At 48.9% G+C, this 21,927-nt stretch overlaps 1 protein-coding gene across 2 annotated transcripts in view; it reads right to left on the reverse strand.

Moving 5' to 3' along the window:
- HTRA1 (HtrA serine peptidase 1) overlaps nt 1–11,853 on the reverse strand; it is a 52,186-nt gene extending 40,333 nt beyond the window's left edge. Inside the window, exon 1 of one of the 2 annotated variants that reach the window (XM_084772703.1) lies at nt 11,248–11,853. In XM_084772703.1, the coding sequence (XP_084628829.1) occupies nt 11,248–11,827 (580 nt within the window). In that variant the 5' untranslated portion in view covers nt 11,828–11,853. The remainder of the gene's footprint in view (nt 1–11,247) is intronic. The other variant, XM_084772704.1, reaches the window with a different exon arrangement.
- Nucleotides 11,854–21,927: the final 10,074 nt, after the last annotated feature.

Below are 21,927 nucleotides of genomic sequence, written 5' to 3' on the forward strand. Positions count from 1 at the left end.
ATACCCGCTCACTTGCCCCAGGCTCCTCACCCAAAAACACAAGTGATGAACAAGATGACTGACGTGGCAGTCACAAGCCCTTCCAGCCTAGACGGTCTAGGACCACAACTCACTACCCCAAGTGAATCCAAATTTCTAAAATGCTCATTCTACCCCAACACTGCTTCCCCTTACAGGCGATGAACAGGCAACAGGGAAACTGGCCAACTGAGAGGTAGAGCTGGCTCTGAGCCAACATCTGCCATTTATTATGAAGGACTTCCTTTGAGGGAACTTCTTGTTGACTTTCAGCGACTTGGGAGGCTGACGTTCCTTCTATAGCTAGGCTGGAAAAATAGCACTGAGGATATGAGTTCAAGGCAAAGAACCCACAGGAAGACCGCTATGGTGGTAGGTGATTGTAATGCCAGCACCGGGAGACTCGGCACAGGCAGAGCCCTAGTCACTAGCCGGGCAGTCTAGTCTGTAAGGCAAGCTTCAGGCCAATGAGATTTAATAATAATAATAATAATAATAATAATAATAATAATAATAATAACAACAACAACAACAACAACAACAACAACAACATTCCTAGACATCACCTAAGAGTGACACCCAAGGTTGACCACTGGATTCAGAACCACCACAAACAGATGTGCACACATGCACCTCCACCGCCACCCAGACACATATACTCACACCCTCCCCCAACAAACACTTTGAAAAAATACATTCATCACTACTGACAAAATACTGTAGCATCCTTTTGGGGAAAGAGGTTGACAATATACAGCACAGGCTACAGGAAGCCCACGCCCTCTTCTCTAGCTATCACTCTTGTTACTGTCTATCCTAAAAGAAGTCAACACTCAAAAACACCCAAGAGCATTGAGCGTCCATCCTTGACGTGTTAACAACCACAGGCCCCTGAGGTGAGGAGGGGATTGTGAGCTTGTGACGGTGGGAACATGAACCTCTTGGCTTGTGTATTTTGATGTCAGTATGCTTCTGACTTTCAAAAGCTGATGAAGCACAATAGATCATCATCAGACATTGTGTGTGTGTGTGTGTGTGTGTGTGTGTGTGTGTGTGTGTGTGTGTGTGTATCTGGACTCTCACAATGCTTAAGCAATATGGAGCAAAGAAACCAACTCTATACGAAGAGAGGGAAACAGGATCACCCTGAAGCGGCTCAAAGTGCAGGTTAAGACACCGAGGCTGCTCAGCCCCGATTCATTCACTTTGAGTTTTACGCAGATTTTTCCCCTGGGGCGAGTGCACTGTAATTAGCATTCCAGGGCCTCAAACCGCTGGAGGGGAGAAGCCAGTTACCACATGGATTGCTTTGTAGTCATCTGTAGTCATCTTTTCAGGGGGTGGGGGGGCAGGGGAACAATCTCTTAATGACATTTTGAAAAGTGAGAGTAAGTGAAAATATCCCCCATTTCTCAGGCCTCATGGGGAAATCTCACTGGTGGACCCCACAGGCTCCGAGCAATGAACTGCCCCAGTAGAAAGAGGTTGCTGAGATGCATTCCTAGGACCAGCCCCGAACAACAAGCTGCACATACATACGAGGCTGGTACCATTCTGACAGCAATGAAGACATCCTTTTGAAAAAGATTTTACTTATTTTTACTTAGGTGTGTATGTGTGGGTTTGTGCATGTGAGAGCCGGAAGAGGGTGTTGGATTACCTAGACTGGAGTTACGGGCAGTTGTGAGTCACCCAACATATTAGAAACCAACTTGGGTCATCCGCAAGAACAGTTGATACTGAGTCATTTCTACAGGCCACATATGAAGATAGCCCCAGGAGACGCTCATGCCCCTGCCTTTGGCTAAGAGACTATTGAAACAAAGGTAACACACACACACACACACACACACACACACATACACACACACACACACACACACACACACACACACACACACACAGGAAGCTCTTGCTGGGATATGGAAAAGGGTAAGGCCTGGTGCCAGCCAAAGGAGGAACTTGTCTTCAGTAAAGAAAATTCACGCAGTTCTGACAGATTAGAGCATCTTACAAGTGAGACTGGAGCTAATACAACGGTGGGTCAGTGATGGGCGGGACCACACCACGGCTTGGACTGCTTAAGCTGCATACCTCTTGTGCTCTATTTAAATCTATATAAACCTCATGTCAGAACTCCCACAGGTAAAGTTGGGAAGGATCAGTATTTGGTCTCTCTTCCCAGTGTGGCCGCATTGAATACCTTATTTCAGCTTTTCACTGTCTGCTGTGTCTTTAGTTGACCTACTGAGGCCATGCTGCTGAATACGGGTGTGGGGGCTGCCAGGGCTCTGACCCTAGCAAGTCTAATAACACAGCTCGTGAGAACTGAGTGCCCTTTTGGGTGCCTCAGTTTCCCCATCTATAAAGTAAAGGATTGAACTATAAGGTGTAAAATTATGGGCTTTCTACACCCACTCTTGCTCCCAGATAATGACACAGAGACCTATTATATTTATTGATAATCGCCTTAGGCACTATAGCTGGGAAGAGTCTTATCTATTCTAACCCAACTACACTGGCCTGGCCTACTTCCCAGCCACAAGTCCTGATACCTGCCATCTTAGTATAGCCCTGGTTATTCTTGCTCCATCCACATTTTCATGGTGACTCCTTCATCATGACCTTCCCCCCTCTCTCAGCTCTCCACCTGGGATGCCATCACTGGGATTGGAAGTCCTGCTTTGACTCTCCTGCCCAGCTATGGGCTGTGCAGCTCCCTATTAACCAATCAGAGATGATGGAGAACAATTTTTACACAACACTGAGATAGCAGATGTTTCAATAATAATGCCAATGCCAATGTCCAGACTGTAACAAGCAATTGGCATTTGAATACAACGTGCACAGAACACCCTGCATTTGAATACACAGTGCACAAAACATCCCTCAACAATAAGGTCTGTGGCACCTTTTAGCTCCAGGCCGTGTGCCCTGAGATACTGTCTTCCTTACAATCAGTTGGTGGTTTTGGCCAGCCTCTGGTGTGTCTCCACAAGGCAATGTCTTGGTCCACAAAAAAAGCCAAGGAAACATGAAATGAGGAGCTGGTGTGGCTAGAGATGTGGAGTGGAAAGTCCAGAAGGTTCCATAGTGGCAATGATGAGCTGCCGTGGATTGAACGCATCCCCCAGGTGGTACTGTTAGGAGAGGCAATGTGCATCGTTTAGGAGACAGGGCCTTAGGAGGAAGCAGCTGATGGCTGAGTATCTGGACCTCAGAGGGAATTAAGACAGTTCTCTCCTGGGTCCTTGGCTGGTTCTCACAAGAGGTTTGTTATCACAGAACAAGCCTGGCCTCTGCTGATCTCTCTCTGACTTCCATGTTGCCTCATACTCCCACCGTTATGAGGCCACCCTCCATGTCATCTCCACCAGAGAAGTGAGCAAAATAAACCTCTTTTCTTTGTAAAGTACCCAGTCTCAGGTATTTCATGGCGGTGACTGTGGTCAGAAGAGACCAAATAAGCATGTGCCTTTACTTTTCCATCTTTTCTGGCTCAGTCTTGGTGGATTTGTTTTGTTTTGTTTTGTTTCTCCTAGCAGGATATCTGGAAGAGTTTGGAACTACTGTCTAACAGTCCAGCTATTGATCAATCATTCGTATTCCCTGTTGACAAAGCCTGTTTCACTGTCACATTACTTTGTCTGACCTCAGGACATCCTGCCGATGGCTCCCAGGCAGTATCATTATCCTTGTGCAAGACACAGGAAACAGACCTCAGAGAGTCAGCAACTCATCCAGGGGTGGGGGTTGGGGCCGAGGAGATGCACTTTTCTAAAACGGAGTTCCAGAAGACAGACTGTAGCTGAGGGCACTTTAGCATCCGGCACTACCAAGACACTTGCCCTAACTGATATCTGGAAGATTCCAGCCAGCACAGGCTTTCCTGGAGCCCATGTGGAGCAGTTCTCACAAAGCATGTTTTCAGACCACACTGGAACTAAACTAGAAAGTCATAAAAGGGAAGAGGCTGGAAAAAGACTCCAAACACTCAGAGATGAATCAGCATCCTTTTAAACGGCACTTGAGTCAAGGAAGTCCCCCAGTTTAATAGTGAGGTGGAGCCAAGTTCAAATCCTAGTTCTCTCCTCCTAACTGGGTGGCCCTGGGAGGATGAAACGTCGCTGAAGCCTCTTCTATTTCTTCAGCTAGGCAGCGGGGTTCATGCCACTGCCTTCCTGGGTACCCATGAAGGAACAAGACAAGGCCAGTTACACAATTAGAACGGTAGTGGTCACTCTTTAGGTTGCTGTAGTTTGGTGACATCTCCTGCATCCTGACCCAAGACTATAATGCTCCACCACTAGGTAGTGTACTGTGTGTGTGTGTGTGTGTGTGTGTGTGTGTGTGTGTGTGTGTGTGTGTGTAAGAGGCAGCTGTTAACTGCTGGATGAGCCCTCCCTCTCCCACATCCAGCCGGCCAACATCTACTGAGGCAACCCCAGCTGGCAACACTCCGTATCCATCTGTCCACACAGAGTTATGACTGAGTACTCATCTTAGTCACAGGGTGTGAGGTGGCCCAAGTGTTGGAAGATCCAGTAGCATCTTGCCCAAGACGGTGTGGAAGGGAATTCTACATCTCATCCACACTGACAAACACGCTCATTGCACAGGCAGCCTAGCATCTCCTTCTAGAGGGCTCGTTGCACAACTGGGGAAGAAGACGTTCCTGAAGTCTCACATATTGCACAAGCCTCTGACTCATGAAGACATGAGTTATTCAAATTTGGAAATTATCAAAAATTCCAACCACGACAACCAGCCCTGTGAGAATTCAGTGCACAGATGTGACTGTCCTGTGGCTAGGGAGCCGTTACTGTCAAGCAATGCCATACAGGACCATTTGTAAAATATGCTAACTCAACAAGCCATCCTAGTCATCAAAATAATAGGGCATTTGTAAGCTCCCAAACTGGGTTATTTTTTCCCTTCTTTTCTTGAGACATAACAAGTTTTTGCCTGTGAGAAATTTCCGGAACATAAAAACAAAACCAAGCCAGGTTCAAAAGGGACCTGGAGTGTCTATCAACTGCCCTCTCCTGCGTGCCCAGCTCGGTAAATGAGATAGAGCATATAAAATTCTTAAGGGCTGGGGAAATGCCCAGATCAGTAAACTGAGGTTCCAGTTCCATCTCCTATACCCATGGGGAAAGGCCAGGCACAGTGGCACACCACTAATCATCCCGGCACTGGGGAGGGTCCATGGGGCTTGCTGGCCAGGCAGTCTAACTGAATTTATAAACTCTAGGCTCAGGGAGAGACCCTCTCTCAAAATATAAGGTGGGGGAGCATGACTGAGGAAGATACCCAACATGGACCCTGGTCTCTACACACACACACACACACACACACACACACACAGTGGGGGGAGGGAGGAAGAGAGGGAGAGGGGGAGGGAAAGGGGGAGGGAGAGAGAGTCACATTCCCAGGTGTGAGACAGGTTGGTGGGTGGGAGGGACAGAGTCACACTCCCAGGTGTCCCACACATGCAACTCTTAATTCAAAGGAAGCCACACAATGACTGAAGCCATCAGAGGGTATGGGAAAGTGGCATTTGATTTCCTTGGCCCAGAGAACCTTTCTAACCTGGCAAACTCCATGTCAGCCTCAGGGCACTAGCTTCCATCACCCCTTCTCTGTGCCTCTTTCCTAACCCACCCACTCACCAACCCAAAGTCCCACGGGACAAAGACATCCCGAACCTCTCCTCTGACAACCTCACTGGAGCTTTGATGGTGGGGATGGACAGCCGTTATCATTACAGCTGACAGGACAGAGTTCTATCTAGAAATGCACCGGATGATGCTAAACACTTCATGAAACGGTAACCTTCCATGCTGAATGCTCCGAGACGTGTGGGCCAACACAACGTTACTTCCATTATTGTTTTACTGGTGAGGATACCAGTCACGCATCCAGAAAGGGCAGTTCAGAAAGACGCTTAGCCCACAGCTGGGGCACTGTGAAAGCTTCTCGCCTCAATTAAGGAGGGCCGGCCAATCTGACCTCTCATTGCCTGCGCTTTGCGTACTTCTGAGTACAGAGCAGTTGTTCAATAAATGCTTTGGATAAATTTGGGACGCACAGCACTGATTCTGAAAGCTGAATTCTGCCCTTCCAGCACTCCACACACACACCCTAAGTACCAGTTACATCTGGTTCTGAAGCACACTGTCCTGGCTAATGTTCCCCTTGGTTCTAGAAACCGGTCACTGAGCAGGACTGAATCACACCAACTTTCCAGAGGTTTTGAGAGTCTTGAGGAAAAGTATCCATGGTGCCTACTACCCTCTTGGTTGCTCTGTAGGAAGCATTTTTCTTCTCTTTTCTAATGGCTGAGAAAATAGGAGAGTAAAGGAACAGCTCAGTGGGGCTCTCAACCAAGACCTAAAGGAAGGTCATGGAGAAGGAGCAAAGAATTGCCAGACCCTCCGGCATTGGTTCTTGGAAGTGGGCATGTGGCTCCCAGAAACACTCCTAAGTCAACAGAAAGCTGAAGTAAAGGTGGCTACAGTCAAGATGGGGGTAGGACATCCTTTCAGTGCCAACCTGGCTTTACCCATAATAATATAAGGCGGGGAGCATCTCTTAAGATGGCCAAGCCTTTGAAAGGTATACTGGGGCAGTCTCCTCACAGACTGCTGGTTTCCCTATAAGACTCACAGGCCATTCTAGCTAAAAGGGATCTTAGAAGCCACTGGTCCAGGCCCTTCCCAGCTGTGACCCTGAGAGACAAAGGAGCTGGGTACTGGCCCGTTCTGGCCCCACACAGGCCAGAGCCAGGGATTGGTACCCAAATCACTGCCAGGCATGACCGCTCCCTCACAGGATGCAGGGCCAGAGCTCTTTGTCCATGAGAAATGTAAGCTCATGGAAAGTCTGATGTCTGAATCCAAGGCATGAAATTTGTCCAGGATCACCAGGCTCCAAACTGTGCTGAGGCCTCTGGCCAGCTAGCTCACAGCCCCCCCCCCCCCGTCCCTGACCAATCACAGCTTAAGTTTCAAGGCAATCTATTTACTGCCCCCCAGGATGAAATAAAGTAAAACAAACGCCTGGCTTTTGATCCTGTTGACTTACTAATTTTACCAAGCCTTACTATTTAACACTTTTGCATGCCTTAAGAGCATTATGAGAAGAAAGACACCAGCCAATGAGAAGCACTCTCTACAAAGGCTAGGGAGACCGCTTCAGATGCCGGAAACCCCACTCACTCTTTCTACAACCCTGTCCTGAGCGCATGCATTTCTTTTTAAGTGACAAAAGCATCCAACTGCCAATAGCAGAAACTCGCACTGTAGACAAGAGGAGGCAATCTCCAGAAATGAGTGACTGTCTTTGCCCCGCACTGTGTTAACTGTAAGCTCCCTCAGGCAGGCACTTGGCACTGTCTCTTGTATATCCAGAGTCCAGCAAGGCCAGGCACGTAAAGCTCACAGTGACGCCCTGCCCAGGGCTCGCATAAAAGAGCCACCTAAATAAAGTCAGTTCCGCAAATAGTTCACGCCTCCAAGGGTTCTGTTCATCTCTGCCTTCAGAGGCTCTGGGGTGGGGCCAGGAGTGAGAACTTCTGAAAACCTCTAGCTGCCTGGCAGCGCCCCCAGTCCACCTCTACCCCCACCTGAGGCTTGGAGACCTCTCAGCTTGTCGTTTGGGATGGCTTGGATAGGATGGGCCTTCCTGGAACGGATAGGGTAGGCTTCTCCTATCTGAGGAGAGATTTGCAGCACCTGACATTGCCCGTTAGTCTTTTGGATCCAGAAGGGCCTTCCCTGCCCAAGAACAGTTCATAGTCTGGGATTCTGGCTTAGAGACCTCTTAACTACAACCCCTTCTGGTGCTTCTCCTTGGCCAGTAACTGACAGCAGCCTTATCCTGACTCTTGTGCCTGTCCCTCCTCATCCCACAGCCATGGCCATCTGGAGGCACTGTTTATTTCAGCTCTTAGCTGCTACTTAGTTGGATCTGCTTTATAATCTGCGTTGCTCTGTCAACAACACGGAGCGGTGGTTATGAACGGACTCATGATCCACGCATGGGCTCAAGGTGCTGCTTGTGTGATGGATGGTCCAGCTGTTCCGGGACAACTACAGCACAGGCTCTGTTAGGAGGACCACAAACATAGTAAATAGATGTCTGGGTCAGAAGTATGGGCTATATGGAAGCTTAGTTGCTTTTACCCTATATGTTTGAAAGTTTTTTGTTTTGTTTTGAATTTGGCACAGGGTCTTAATCTGTTGTCCAAACTAGCCTCCAACCCCTGGAGCTCTTGCTGGATTCACAGGTATGAACCACCACACCACACCCATTTATTTTCACCTTTTTTTTTTTTGTACTCTCCTGGTCAATAATAACAGATCCTTGTCCTCTGGTATACTTGTGGCCATCTCAGCCAAACTCTGTAGCACTAATAATTTGTCCCTATTTCCAAACAAGATAAGTTTTCTGATGTTTTCATTAACCAACTTACAGACAAGAGTTTTATACAGAGTGGTGGTATTTTCTCCATCCAAAGGGCCACCATGACTCCCACAGCAATGCCTGAGACATCTCCCACCACATTCCCACCCGTCTCCTGAGCTTTCGGTCGAGATCCCGCCTCAGACCCTCTCAGACCTCCATGTGCTCTCACAGCACGTCCCCTCATCGTCGTCCACTCAGTGGTACCTCTCAAAAAAAGGACCTCTGTGCCCACCCAGCCTCAACAGCACTCCCTTCACACAGGCGCAGGCAGCCAAGTGTCCTTATTCAGCTGTGACATCAAGTGAGCTAGCCGCCCTGGGCGCCAGCTGCTGAAAGTTAGAGCCAGTACGGGACTGAATGTAAGCAGCTGACTCCCGGGGTCCGACCCTGGAGATACCTCAGGAGGCAGCCTCGGATGTGGAGTGAGGGCAATGGAAGGCGAAGGGCCAGCTTGGTCCAAGTATCTCCTATCTCTCTACCCACCCACATGACCAGCGGTGCCTGAGCACCAGGCACGCAGACACACTGTGACAGACACGGAGCCACCAACCTCACTCATCTGTGGCTGTCTCCACACTGAGGGGCCACTGGGGGGGCGGGGGAGGAAGGCTGGTAGCCAATGAGAGCAACTCAACCAGCAAAAGGTCTGGCCTCTGCTACCTCCAGGCCTTAACTGACTCAGCTTCACTTGCAACAAATTAGGCGTTTCATATGGTGTCAGTAACTCAGGGCCCCATGCGGCGAGACTGTAACAGCTGCTTTGTTTTTCATCAAAATAAGCTTTTTTTAAATGTCACCACCACACACTCAGATTCTTGCCAAAGTAGCCCAGACGCCCTGCCCTCTGCGTTCCTCTTCCAGGTTTGCCCTACACCAGCCCTCCTCTGGGTGGCGCGCTTATTCCAGAACTGTTGAAGGATGTATAGGACACGCCTCTTCCTCCCCAGGGGACTCCTGAGCCACTTCTTGAGGTTACCTCTGCCCATCTCTGTCACCTGCAGCACCAATCTATCCTCCACCTCAGCGCCTGCATTGTTCTCTGCTTCTCCCCAGGGTGAGATGGTCCGGCCAGCACCGTGGAAGCCCATCTCCCACAACCCTGGGGGGTCAAGCTCTAGCTTGGTCTGAGGGAGGTTGCCTGAGTTCAAGTTCCCGCTGAACCACCTTGGTCAAGCTATTCAATCTTAAGTCTACTTTGTGTAAGACAATTACGGGGCCGGAAGCTTCCTCCTCCAGAGGCAGTGGGACCAAATACAGTCACAGGGTAACTCACCTGCGGTGGCGTGGCCTGGGGCTTGGTGGCCTTTAGGAAGCCCTCTGGATCAGTTCTCTCTGGGGCGGGGGGGGGGGGGGGGGGGGGGACTTTCCCCTCTCTAATGAGACTGAGTTTCCTGGGGCTGGAGTTCAGCTTCCAGCTCTGATGGTTAAGAATATAAACATCGGGCGTGGTGGTGCACGCCTTTAATCCCAGCACTCGGGAGGCAGAGGCAGGTGGATCACTGTGAGTTCGAGGCCAGCCTGGTCTACAAAGCGAGTCTAGGACAGCCAAGGCTACACAGAGAAACCTTGTCTCAAAAAAACAAAAAAAACAAAACAAAACAAAAAAAAAAGAATATAAACATCTGCCCACCTCTCCTACACCACTCAAATACTTTCCTGTCCACCCAAGTAAAATTTTGTGAAATCCAATGTGGTCATACGGGACCATAGTCCTATAAAGAAAAATCTAGATGAATCCCTCTGTCCTGTGCTTTCCCATCCTCCCCACCACATGCCCAAGGGGAGGTGCTAGGTTTGGGCAGGAGCCCTGTAGCTGAAGCCAAGTACACTACGGAGCCCAGCTGGCTGGTCCCCACACCGCTGGAGTGGCCGGCATGAATTTACTGTTTTTCCACAGAGTATCTCCACATTTAACTGGAGCGTTTCTCTGGAAGGTTCTGCAGGGAGCTGGACATTTCTCCAACATCCTTCACTCGGTCACCATCACCATCTCCCTGACACTCCAGCTCTTGTTGGTACAGAAAGGTCACATATAGAGAGGGAGGGGTACATTTTTCTTCATCCTTTGCGGGCCTCTCCTCTACCTCGGCAAATTTCTCAGTCTGGTACCAGGGTGAGCTCATTCAAAAGAATCAAAAAACAAACAAGCCGTGGGACTTTTTTGTGAAGTTGACTCAAATCATTGGAAGCAAGAGGATCAGGGTTACCAACTCGGTTTTTGCTTAGGAGGCATGGTAAGAAAAGTGCGGGCTGAATTAAGCAGAGCCGGTCCCTTTTCCCACCTTCCCAAAGTGAAAGTTTTCACGAAGAGGATCTACGAGAAAAACACTGCCTGGATAATTCCAAGAAGAAAAGGAGCAGCAGAGGAGAAGGGAGGGAAGGCTACAGACAATAGTTCTTGTGGTCCCGAAGCCATGTGTGTCAACATGCCAAGATTCCTGTGCTAAGCGGTTTTTCCAGAGGGATCCCGGATCACCCCAGCCTAGGGGCGCGAAACCAAAGCGCGCAAAGCACCTGCTTGGTGTTGCGCGGAACGACCCGATACTGGACTCAGAAATACGGCCCGAGGGAGCCCATGAAACAGTCACCACCACCACACCACCACCCCAGCCAGGTCTCTACTCGACCGACTGGATGCCTAGAACACCCCGCAGGGCTTCACTGGCCCTCGGCATGCCCTTCCGACGGTTCTGACTAGTCGGACCAGGTTGGCAAGAGTCGGGAGCCACCCAGGAGTGCAGCGCAGGGCAGGGCGGGTACCTTGGCCGCAGGCGCCGCGCTGCAGAACGATGACCGGCGGCTGGCGAAGCTTCTCGGAGCGGCGGCTGGCGGCGCGCAGCTGGCACAAGTTGGTGTAGGTCTTGGCGTCGCTGCCGCACACCGGCTCACTGCTGGCACACACGCACAGGCCGGCCTGTGCGCGCCGTCTTACTGTGGCCGAGGCCGGCACCCCGAAGGGTACTACGCATTGCAGCCCCTCGCCGCAGGGTCCCTCCTGCAGGCCGCACGCTGCACCCTCAGGCGCGCCGCACACCTCGCAGCAGCCGCACGCGTCCCGGACTCGGCCGCCTTCGCAGTCCGTGGGCGGCGGGGCGCAGCGTGTAGGATCGCAGCGCTCGGGGCAGACAGTGGCAGCTGGGGCCGAGCGGCCGGACCTTGATGGCAGAGCTAAGGAGGGCGCCACCAGCAGTAGCAAAAAGAGGAGCGCGGTGCGCAGGGACTGCATGGCGACTCCGACGGCTACGGGCTGGACGAGAGCCGAAAACCCGAGCTGGTGACCGTGTGCAGGGGTCTTGGGGACAGCGGGTGCGAGTGCGCGCGGCCGTGCGGCCAAGCCCATTGGCCTAGCGGCAGTGACGAGGCATAGGGGGGGACGGGCACCGCTCCCGAGAGGGGACAGCCCGCGGAGACGAGGCGGGGCGGCGCGCGACTCCGCCCTCTGGCTGGCTCAGTTTCCCAGTCTCGGCTTCTTTTTCCTAAGAAGTTGACGACTTTAAAACCAAAGAGACACTTGGCAGAGAGAAACCCGCCCAGCATCGCGCAATCGCCTCGGAAAGTTCCCGTAGCATTCAACGCGGAGGACGGTCACATCAACCCCAGCCATAGCTAGAATGGACCGGTGCCCTGCAAGGAGTACTGTGGCGGTGAACCTGACGCCGCCGTGGGAAGGCAGCATCAGCAGATCTGGCAGAAACCCAGTGCCCAGACCTAGTTTCAAGTGAGAAAAGCAAGAAAGCCGAGGCAACTGACAGCATAAACCTTCCTGATGCTTTTTTAAAGTTGTTTTCAGAGGAGTGCATGCCATCGCACGCTGCAGGTATCCGGGGCTGGTACCGGGAGGGACTCCTGGAGCGTGCGGCGCCGCTGGGCTTTGTACGCTTTGTACTTTTTCACCCTGAGTTGTCAGGGACTGTGTGGTTACTACACAGAAGCGCCCCAGCCCAGGCCTGCAGTGCCAATATTCGCCTTTGAACTCTCACGTGAGGATTTCAGTGACTTTTGGGACCGAGAAGAGTCTAAGAATCATCTGGAAAAGCAATTGTGTCCCTGGAGGCGGGTCTCTGTGCCTGGCGCACCCATTGGCCAACAGTGAACACAAATCTCTTGTATTGGAGGGCCAGAGAATTAAGCTGTTTGTGCTGCCCTCATCTGAGCTACCCCTGTGTGCCCTGATATATATGTATGCATATATCCAAAATATAAACATTCCCAAATACAACTCCCCTCAAAACATGCCCCTGAGATAAGCTCACATGCTCGTTAAAAGATAAGCAGGTTTCAGATATAACATTTTACTATTCCTTTATCTAAAGGAATTCACTTTACAGTGACTGCTCCCAGTAATCAACCACCCCACCTGTGTCTCATGGTAAATAATTGCATAGTGGAAAAAGTGTAGTTTATGTAAGGTCTGAGGATACTGATTTAAGTTGTGAAGATCTAAGAAAGTGTTTTAGGGTCTAAGAAGGTATTTTATGGTCTAAGAAAGTGTTTTAAGGTTGGTAAACCCAAATTATGATGGTTGGAATATGTAAAGGCTTAAATGGTGATAACAAAGTGATGTAAGGTATATAAAAAGAATGAAAAATGCTTCCGACTTTTTCCTGTCACTATGCTACTGTTGTATTAAGATTTTCAAAGTTAGCCAGGCGTGGTGGCACCTGCCTGTAATCCTACCACTTCTGGATGCAGAGACAGGAGTATCTCTGTGAGTTCAAGGCCAGCCTAGTCTACAAAAGTGAGTCCAGGATGGCCAAGGCTACACAGAGAAACTCTGTCTTGAAAAACTGAAAAAGAAAAAGAAAAAAAAAAAGGAAGAAAGAAATGTCAAAGTTCAGAGTGTTGACATTAACCAATGGGGTTCTGGTAAAGTATTAGTCTAACTCTGGTAAAGCCTTCCACTATAGATCCATTCTCATAGCCACAAGCTCGAGGTTTTAAATGTCCTTTGGTTGGCTTTTAAGTCTATACTTAGAAGTATAGGCTTAAAAGCGCTTCTCACTGTGCTGCACTTCCATACACCCAGGTCTTCTGGACTGATTACCCACCCTTCGGGAATAAGCAATAGGTGGGAAACTTAGGCTGTTGGTGGACAGGGTCTTATCTGGAGTCTCTTTGACCCATGAGAGGTGGATTCGAGCTTACAGGAATCTCTTTAAGTTTACAAAACATTCTAGACATGTTAGCACCACAGTCGTTTGTAGTCTGTACTGAAACCCACACTGTAGAGAACATAGTAGACTCACTGGTTTTGTGTCACAGCAGAGGCTTGGGAAACGGCTTTGAGCTAACAGCATGAACACTCTTTCAGGTGAGCTCAGGGAAGACAGAGCCTTCCGCAGAGCAGAAGGGGCAAAGCTCACTAGATCTTGGTTTTCAGTATGACTACAGACCATGAAAGAGGGGCTTCTTCCATCCGTCCAGAAGGTCCTCACTCCTCTCCCCTTCCCCCAGTAAACCCCTTTTAAACCAGACCCACTACATGGCATGATATCTCAGGGGCACATCTTGGCGCCGGCCCACCATGGTACCCCCTTGCCACATTATAGTTCATAACACTCCTACTTGAAGTCTGTTTGCCTTTGCTCAGCTCTTCTGACAGGAGTGCCCTTCCTCCCCTCCGTATGGGTTTATGTGACCTGAGGAATTGATGGAGGGATTTGGGCTCCATAAAAGAGAATTCTGGAAAGAAGCTGTATCTGTAAAGGCTGGTTGATTAAAGCCTAACAATGGGGGAGAGCGGGGAGGGTTGGAATGTTGCAGGTCCAGCGCCTAATTACAGTTTATCTTGGGTTATCTTTAGTCCTAAGTAGCCATTCCCTGCCCACCTGTGTGTCAGATAAAATCCCTTTGGAATGTATTAAGTTGGCAGGCTGTGGTCACTCATATGTGGCTGTCACCCTCGTTTAGGTGAGAGTTGTATTTTTGCATGCACAGTTTGGATCACGTTTCTGGGTCTTAATTCTGTGGCTCTAAGTATGCTGAAGACCTGGGGATTTTCATGAGGAAAATAGCAGTGATCACAAATCTCCTTGAGTGACCTGCCTTAGGCCACACTGGACCAAACTTCTAGCTTGCATTCAAGTCATAGCCAAACCAGGACAGGTCCCAATAAATCCTTCCAAAAAGTCTCTCAAAAGAATCATGGGAGCCCTAGTGTGTGTGTGTGTGTGTGTGTGTGTGTGTGTGTGTGTGTGTGTGTGTGTGTGTGTGTGTGTGTGTGAGATATCTGCACATCTGTGCATATCCATTGATGTGACAAGTTGGTGTGTACCCTGGGAAGGAAACAATAAAGAAGTTCAAGCTTGGTCTCAGGGCCCCATGTGGATTTTCCTCCATCCTTCTTACCCATAGTTAATGCTTTATGCTTTTCATCAGAAAACTTTGCTTTCCTTCTTCTAAAGGTCCCCATCTGCAGCCACTTACAGAGGCTCTTTTTTTTCTTTCTTTCTTTTTTTTTAATGCATTTTTTTTTTATTGACCATGAAAACTCACTTCTCATCCATCAGGTCTTGGCACCATTTCCTAGAAAAAGCTTCCTCCTCCTCCCCCTCCTCTCCCCCCAGAGTGAAGAGGGAAGCTCTGATGCCAAACAGGCAAGTTCCCTGCCATCCTTTCTCATCCGCAATGTCTCCCATTTAAGCTTCCATTCTGAACAGTTGATCTAGTCATGGATAATGAGTCATCATTCCTTATTTGACACCATAGCTGCCAAAGCCGTACTCAGCAACAGAGGCCCCAGAGTTGGCGCCCGCAGCTGTGGCTACTGGGCAGCAGGAGAAAGATCCTGTGGGGGCTCAGGATGCCTGTGCTTCTTAAGGCCCCAGACCGAAGGAGTTGTTTGGGAGATTTTGACTCTCCCTGGAGCACGCCACTCCTCTGTCAGTCTCAGCAAGATGAAGGCCAAGCTTGCTTCTCCATTTGCCTGCCAATGTCCTTCTGGCTCTCACCAAATTGCTCTTTGAGTCTGGCTGCCCACTAATCCCAGGGCAGCAGGGAACCTTTTTGACACATCCATCCGCACCCTCACCCTCACCCACTCCCTTACCCCCATAGTAACAGAAGCCTGCCTCCAGATGAGATCACTGCTGAGCTGGCTTAGGCTTCCATTCCCCCTGAGCACCAGGTATATGGCCCTTCATTTCCTTCACCCCAGCATCAGAAGCTACAGGGCATACTCTGGCCATCTTCACCATGGCAATCCCATATCTGCTCGGTTTGGTTCACTGTGAGAGAAAGTACTACAGCACGTGCCACGTGGCAGGCAGGCAGGCAGGCAGGCCCACTGCAGTATATGCTGAGTTGAGTGATGAGCTCAGCCGTGAGGAGCTCAAAGCTTAGAGTTCTCCGAAACAATGCACATGTTCTCAGTGTTCACAGGTCAAGTGCGACAAGTAAGTAGCTGAAGAGCAGTCTGAGAGCGTATGCACACACACACACACACACACACACACACACACACACACACACACACAAAAAAAAAAAACCTGGGTTTTTTTTTTAATCAAATTTTAAATGAACTTAAATAAAAGCTGCCACATGAGTAGGTCCCGGAAGGCAGTGCCTGTTGCACTATAGACAGGGAGGGTAAGAAAAAGAAAACCAACTGCAGGGTGACAGGAGGGTGTCTGATGGGGGCTGGGGAGATCAGGAAGTTAAAGGGGTGACTGAGTGAAATGAGGCAGGCACACAGCACATGTTCTCAGTCATGTGTGCAAACCACAAGTCTATCTCACAAAACAGAGTACAGATAGTGGCCACTGGGAGGTGGGGAAGGGAGAGAAAAGAGATGGAGAAAATGGTACCCAAGCATAGTCAGCTAGGAGAGTAGGCCTAGTATTCACAGCATTGGTCAAGGGCCGAGGGGTGATAACATTGATGACATTGATGGTTCATCTTGATTTTCTACTTGAAGGATCACCTAGAAGGCAAACTTCTGGGAGTGTCTATGAGGTGATTTCCAAAGAGGTCCAGTAGAGGTGAGGAGACCTACCATGAGCAGCGGGTTCAATGGTGGGGTGAGGGATGGCAGTGGGGTGAGGGATGGCAGTGGGGGTGAGGGGTAGAGGTGAGTGAGGGTGGAATACTACCCCATTCTTCCCTCTCTGTCCCCCCCCCCCTTAATTGCATGATCACCGGCAACTACAACTGGAGGATCCAGAGAGGGGAAGGGAAGCCCAATTGGAAGTGACTTTGGCAATGTTACTTACTTGCTGTTTTAGAAATGGGATGAAACAGAGGCCCAGTAGGAGGAAAGTCCAAATGACCACTAAGAGGCCAAGGAGGGGAAGAAGCCAGGCTCCCAGGAGGTTTGAGTCCCATGGCGTGCAGGTGCCTGGGCATAACAGGCTTGGAGATCTAGGACTTGGAGGTCCTTATCTGTAGCCGGATGCTCTCTTCTGCTAGGCCAGATTCACTAACACAGACACAGCATTCCTCCCCCAGCATAAGACAAGTCCCACCCTGCTCAGCTGTCAGCAGGTCGAGAGCCCTCTTGTTTTGTAAGGCAACCCCAGGCGGAGGTTATCTGTTGCTGGAGGGACTTGCGTCCGTCTGAGGAAGGAGCCTGTTCAAACTTGTCCTGGAAGTCATCAGGCAGAGGGTGTTATTTGGATGAGGGCTGCTCCAGCATCTCCCATGATGCCCCAGGGAGGCGGTGAGACCCAGTCTGCTAAACAGAGGGATGAAGGCTTCCCTTTCTCCTCTCAGCTCATAGAAATAAACCCGGGGAACAATTGTTATGGGAATGCAGACACCTTGAAAAGGGAGGTTAACACAGGAACTGGTAATGTTATTGCCCTAGAGAAAGGAGGGGGGTTAACACATGTTGGCTTGGTGACAGTGACGTTGCAGGAACATGTAGGATGGGACCTTGAAGAGGAGGGCACTATGAGGTAAAGTGGGAAGAACCAAAAAGGAACGCAGCACACGTCTTTAATCCCAGCACTTCGGAGAGGCAGAGGCAGATGGATCACTATGAGTTCGGGGCCAGGGTGGTCTACAAAGCGAGTCTAGGACATGCAAGGTTACACAGAGAAACCCTGTCTTGAAAAGCAGGGGTGGGGTGTAATTTTCATGTGGGTAAGGGGTCTACCTTATTCTACGGGGGTCTACGGGGTTCGTGATTGGAGAAGTTAATGGGAACAGTACCAATAGTGGCCAGAAGAGGCAAGTGCCAAAAAAGCCTGGAGAGGAGTTAGTGTGGGTGGGTGGGGGAAGGAGTTCAGCTGTATATTGGATGTACTGTAGCCAGGGGAGGGTGGCTTAGATGTCCTTTGGAGTATGATCCTTGTTGGGATAATCTGATGTATTTTGATGCTAATTACTGCTTGCTGTCTGACCCACCTTTTGCTTAATAAAAAAGCCATCCCACCTATGCAGGGCAGGAGATAGGTGGAGCTAGGAAAGAGAGAGGAATCCTGGGAAGAAGAATTGCCAAGAGGAAAAAGGAGAGAGACCTGAAGTGAAGAGAGGAAGGCCGCCGTGGGTTAGCACATGGCCAGCGTGGATGGAGAATCCGGCCCAGATGAAGAACATGAGCAAGTGTTTGGGATTATGGATGGGAGGTAACTTGACAGAAGTTATTGGAAGCAGATGGCATGGGATTGAGGCAGGGATCCCATGCCTGCCCCATTATGGGAAGTAGTTTAGAGGATTGATATCTGCCCTGCCCCAGGTTAACTAAGGCTATTTTAAAATATAACAAGTGTCTGTGTCTTAATTGATTGCTAGCCGGGCCTACAGGTAATACAGATAAATTTAAAAACAATAGATCCTCCTGCTCAAAAATGTTAACGTGGGTAAAGACCGGCTTCGAGGCAGGGACAAACTGGTGGGAGATGTGTAAGCCGTTAGGGTACAGCTTTCCCACAACTCCCATTCGCCGTGGTTTGTCCCAGGGATCACAGATGGAAAGCTGGAAATGAACACTAAAGTTGGCAAGCACGGTGTCACCATGATCAGTGCGTTAGATTCAGCGTCTCCATATCTGCCACTTCCGTATAGTGAGGCTTCCTGGAGGCAGTTTACCTGTGTTGTGGTAAAGAAAACAGAGGAAAGGGTTGTGATATTGGAGGTGGGATCTTGGTCCAGCATCCTTCAAGTACACAGTCCTTGGTTCTTATGATTTTTGTTGTGTCCACTATATGTCTCCCCGGCAAAGAATCTCCAGCCGTAAGAACAGAACAAAGGGAAAAGCCTGTGGAGGGCACAGGGCCTGGGCGGCCGCTGTTAGGTCATAGATGTCCCTCTAAGAGATCTTGTTTTCCCATCAGGGGTGGCGTCTTCTTCTCCTCCTCAGTCCTTTTGCTCTGAAAACACACAAACCTTCGAGGGTAACATCATAGGCACATTTCCGCACTAACACGTATATGGAATGTGTGGTGTGCCCATCAGCTAACGATGGTCCTCCGCTCTGTGTTGGAGCAAGTGAAAGAAAGGCGCCTGTTAACTTTACAAGTCTGTCTGGACTGTATAACCAAACTGTAACATCAATCTCTGGCACGTGATAACAAGTCCTGAGGACCAGGCAGTCAACAAGACCGTTGGCTACTGGAGACGCTGTGTCTTAGCTAGTCTCCTGCGATGTTCTTGCATAAGGGAATCAGCATTCACGGCACTTCTTTGCTGTTCTCCTGGGTCTTTTCTTCCACATCTACAGTCCAGATTTTTAGGAGGACTTTCCTGGTCAAATCTAAGTTTTTCTTAACTTTGAAGGAATCTTCAGCCTTTTGTTTTTTGTTGAAACAAGAGCAAGACCTCTCCTCTAAATCAATCTAGTTTTTGACTTTCATTTTGACACATCCTTAAGGTAGAGGGTTTAATTTAACAGTCCTTCCTGAAATCTGGCTTTTTTTTTTTTTAAGCATCTGTGTAACCTGTCTCATTGACATTTTAAAAATTTAAAGTCAATAAGACATTATTTAATCTCTTTCTGGGGAACTCCATGTTCCACTTTTTGTTTTATAAGCTTTTTTTTTTTTCAGAGACAATTCTCTTTTAACCTCAGATGATACTTTTCTTGGACTATTTAAGTTTAAATAATCTTATAAGGTTTAAAATCCACTATTTAGCTCTTGAATACTTACCCCACCAGTGGGCCATAGTCAGTTAACAACTCCCAGTGGTATTTGGAAGTCATCAAGAGTTTGTAAATTATCTAATTTGATTTGGAGCATAGTCAAGTGACTATGCGCTACAACGCCCCATGACATCGATGGTTAATTTCTATTTTCAACTTGAAGGATCACCTGGAAGACAATCTTCTGGGAGTGTCCATGAGGTGATTTCCAAAGAGGTTCAGTAGAGGTGAGACCTACCATGATCAGTGGGTTCAGGGGTGGGGTGAGGGATAAGAGGGGGTGAGGGATGGGAGTGGGGTGAGGGGTAGAGGTGGGGGTGGAAGACCACCTCATGGTCTGTGGTCTTGGCTACATAAAAAGGAGAGTGAGGTGAGCACCAGCGTTCGTTCTCTGCCTCTTGACTGGGGTGCAAAGTGACCTACCACCATGAACCTGCTGTCATGCTCAGAGCCACTTCCCACCAGGCCAGACTGACCACCACCCTCAAACAGGGAACCCAAAAGAAACCTGTCCTTCCAAAGGTTGCTATTGTCAGATATGTCACAACAATGAGAAAAGTGGCTAAAATAATGATATAGTTCAAGATAAGTATAAGAGGGCTGCTCTTCCAGAGGACTGGAGTTCAGTTCCCAGCACTACATGGTGATTCAGAACCACCTGTCACTTCTGTTCTAAGGAATCTGACGCCTCTTTCTGGCCTCTGTGGGCAATGCATATACATGGTACATGAACACATATGCAAAAAAAACCCATACAAATAAAATAAAATTATTTTAAAAAATTTTAAAGACAACTTTTTTCCTTTGTTGTTGTTGTTTTTTGTTTTTGTTGTTTGTTTGTTTGTTTGTTTGTTTTGAGGCAGGGTTTCTCTGTATAGATCTAGACTGTCTGGAACTCAATCTGTGGATCAGACTGGCCTTGAACTCAGATCTGTCTTCCTCCACATTCTGAGTGCTGGGATTAAAGGTGTGTGCCACCACCTCTTGGCTAAGAGTGAGAACCTTAAAAAAAAAAAGAAAGAAAGAAACAAGTGAATAGAAAAAAGATAGCTGGAGAAGTCCAAAATTACCCAACGTTTAAGAATGATAAGCATTTAAGGCAACAGAAAGATTATTTACACTGTATTTTACCACAATGCACCACATACACATATTGCATGACCTTCTTGCAACCTATAACTATGTACAAATATATGCCTCCTAAAATATTTTAAAACATTTCAAGAGAGATTGGGCTATATATCTTCAAGGATAGGGAGGTTTTGGGCAGGCAGAAGCACACACCTGGGGTCACTATTATGGGTCCTCCTAGGAGGGGAGACTCCAAGCTAAGCAGTGGGTGGAGCTGAGGGCAGATCAGGCAGCTGAGTGGGCGGGGCCTTCTGGGTGAGAGCTGTGACCAGCTCTCACTACCCTGCTAAAGAACTGGGACTTCATGCAGACTCTGGCATGCAGTCCAGCCAGCTGTTACTGTGTGTCTTTGTAGAATCACTTTGCTGCACAATGAGCAATGAGGCTCTGATGAAAAAGAGTTCACACAGAACCAAAGGAGATGCCAAAGGGTAATAGATGACAAGCTGTCAATGTTCTTATTCGGGGCAGCAGACAAGGCAAGAGCTGTAGGACATGGTGCCTTCAGGCAAAATTATTCACATAAAAAAAATTTAAGTCATAGAGCCAATAGGCCTGCTTGGAGACCCCAGACCTAAGTTTTTAAAGAGAGATTTTAAGTAGTGTTTTTATTTATTATTTGACCATTTCATACAATAATGCGATGTATCTTAATTATACCCTTAACCTCTCGTCTCCCTTGGTCTTCCCCCAATATATCCCCCTCTCATTTTTTAATCTCTTCTTTACTTTTATATTTTTATTATTTTGGCTTTTCAAGACAGGATTTCTCTGTATAGTCCTAGCTATCCCCACAACTCGCTCTGTAGACCAGGCTGGCATCAAACTCAGAGATCCACCTGCCTCTGCTTCTGCTAGAACTAATAGCATGTAACCACCACTCTGGCTCTCTCCAGTTAGTGCCCACGCGCATGGGAGTGGGGATCTCCACAGGAGATGGCCCATCAGTGGCCACACCCTGAAGAATAATGACTTCCTCTATACCTCCCCATCCGTCCCAGAAGCTGATTGGTCAGTCTGGTGCAGGTAGTTGGTAACCCGCAGCAGCTGTGGCATTGCCAGGACCATGGGCGTCAAGTCTGGATGACAGCGTTGCACATTATCCCTGTCTTGGCTCCCCACTTGTTATGAGGAAGCAATCTGAAGAGAGAAAGGGGCTATTTTGGCTCCAGAGGACGAGAATTCACCGTGGCAGAGACAGCATGGTGGCAAGAGCACGAGGCTCTTCG

Source organism: Acomys minous (genome assembly GCF_964271855.1).
Source record: "Acomys minous genome assembly, chromosome: 2".
Classification (NCBI taxonomy): Eukaryota; Metazoa; Chordata; class Mammalia; order Rodentia; family Muridae; genus Acomys; species Acomys minous.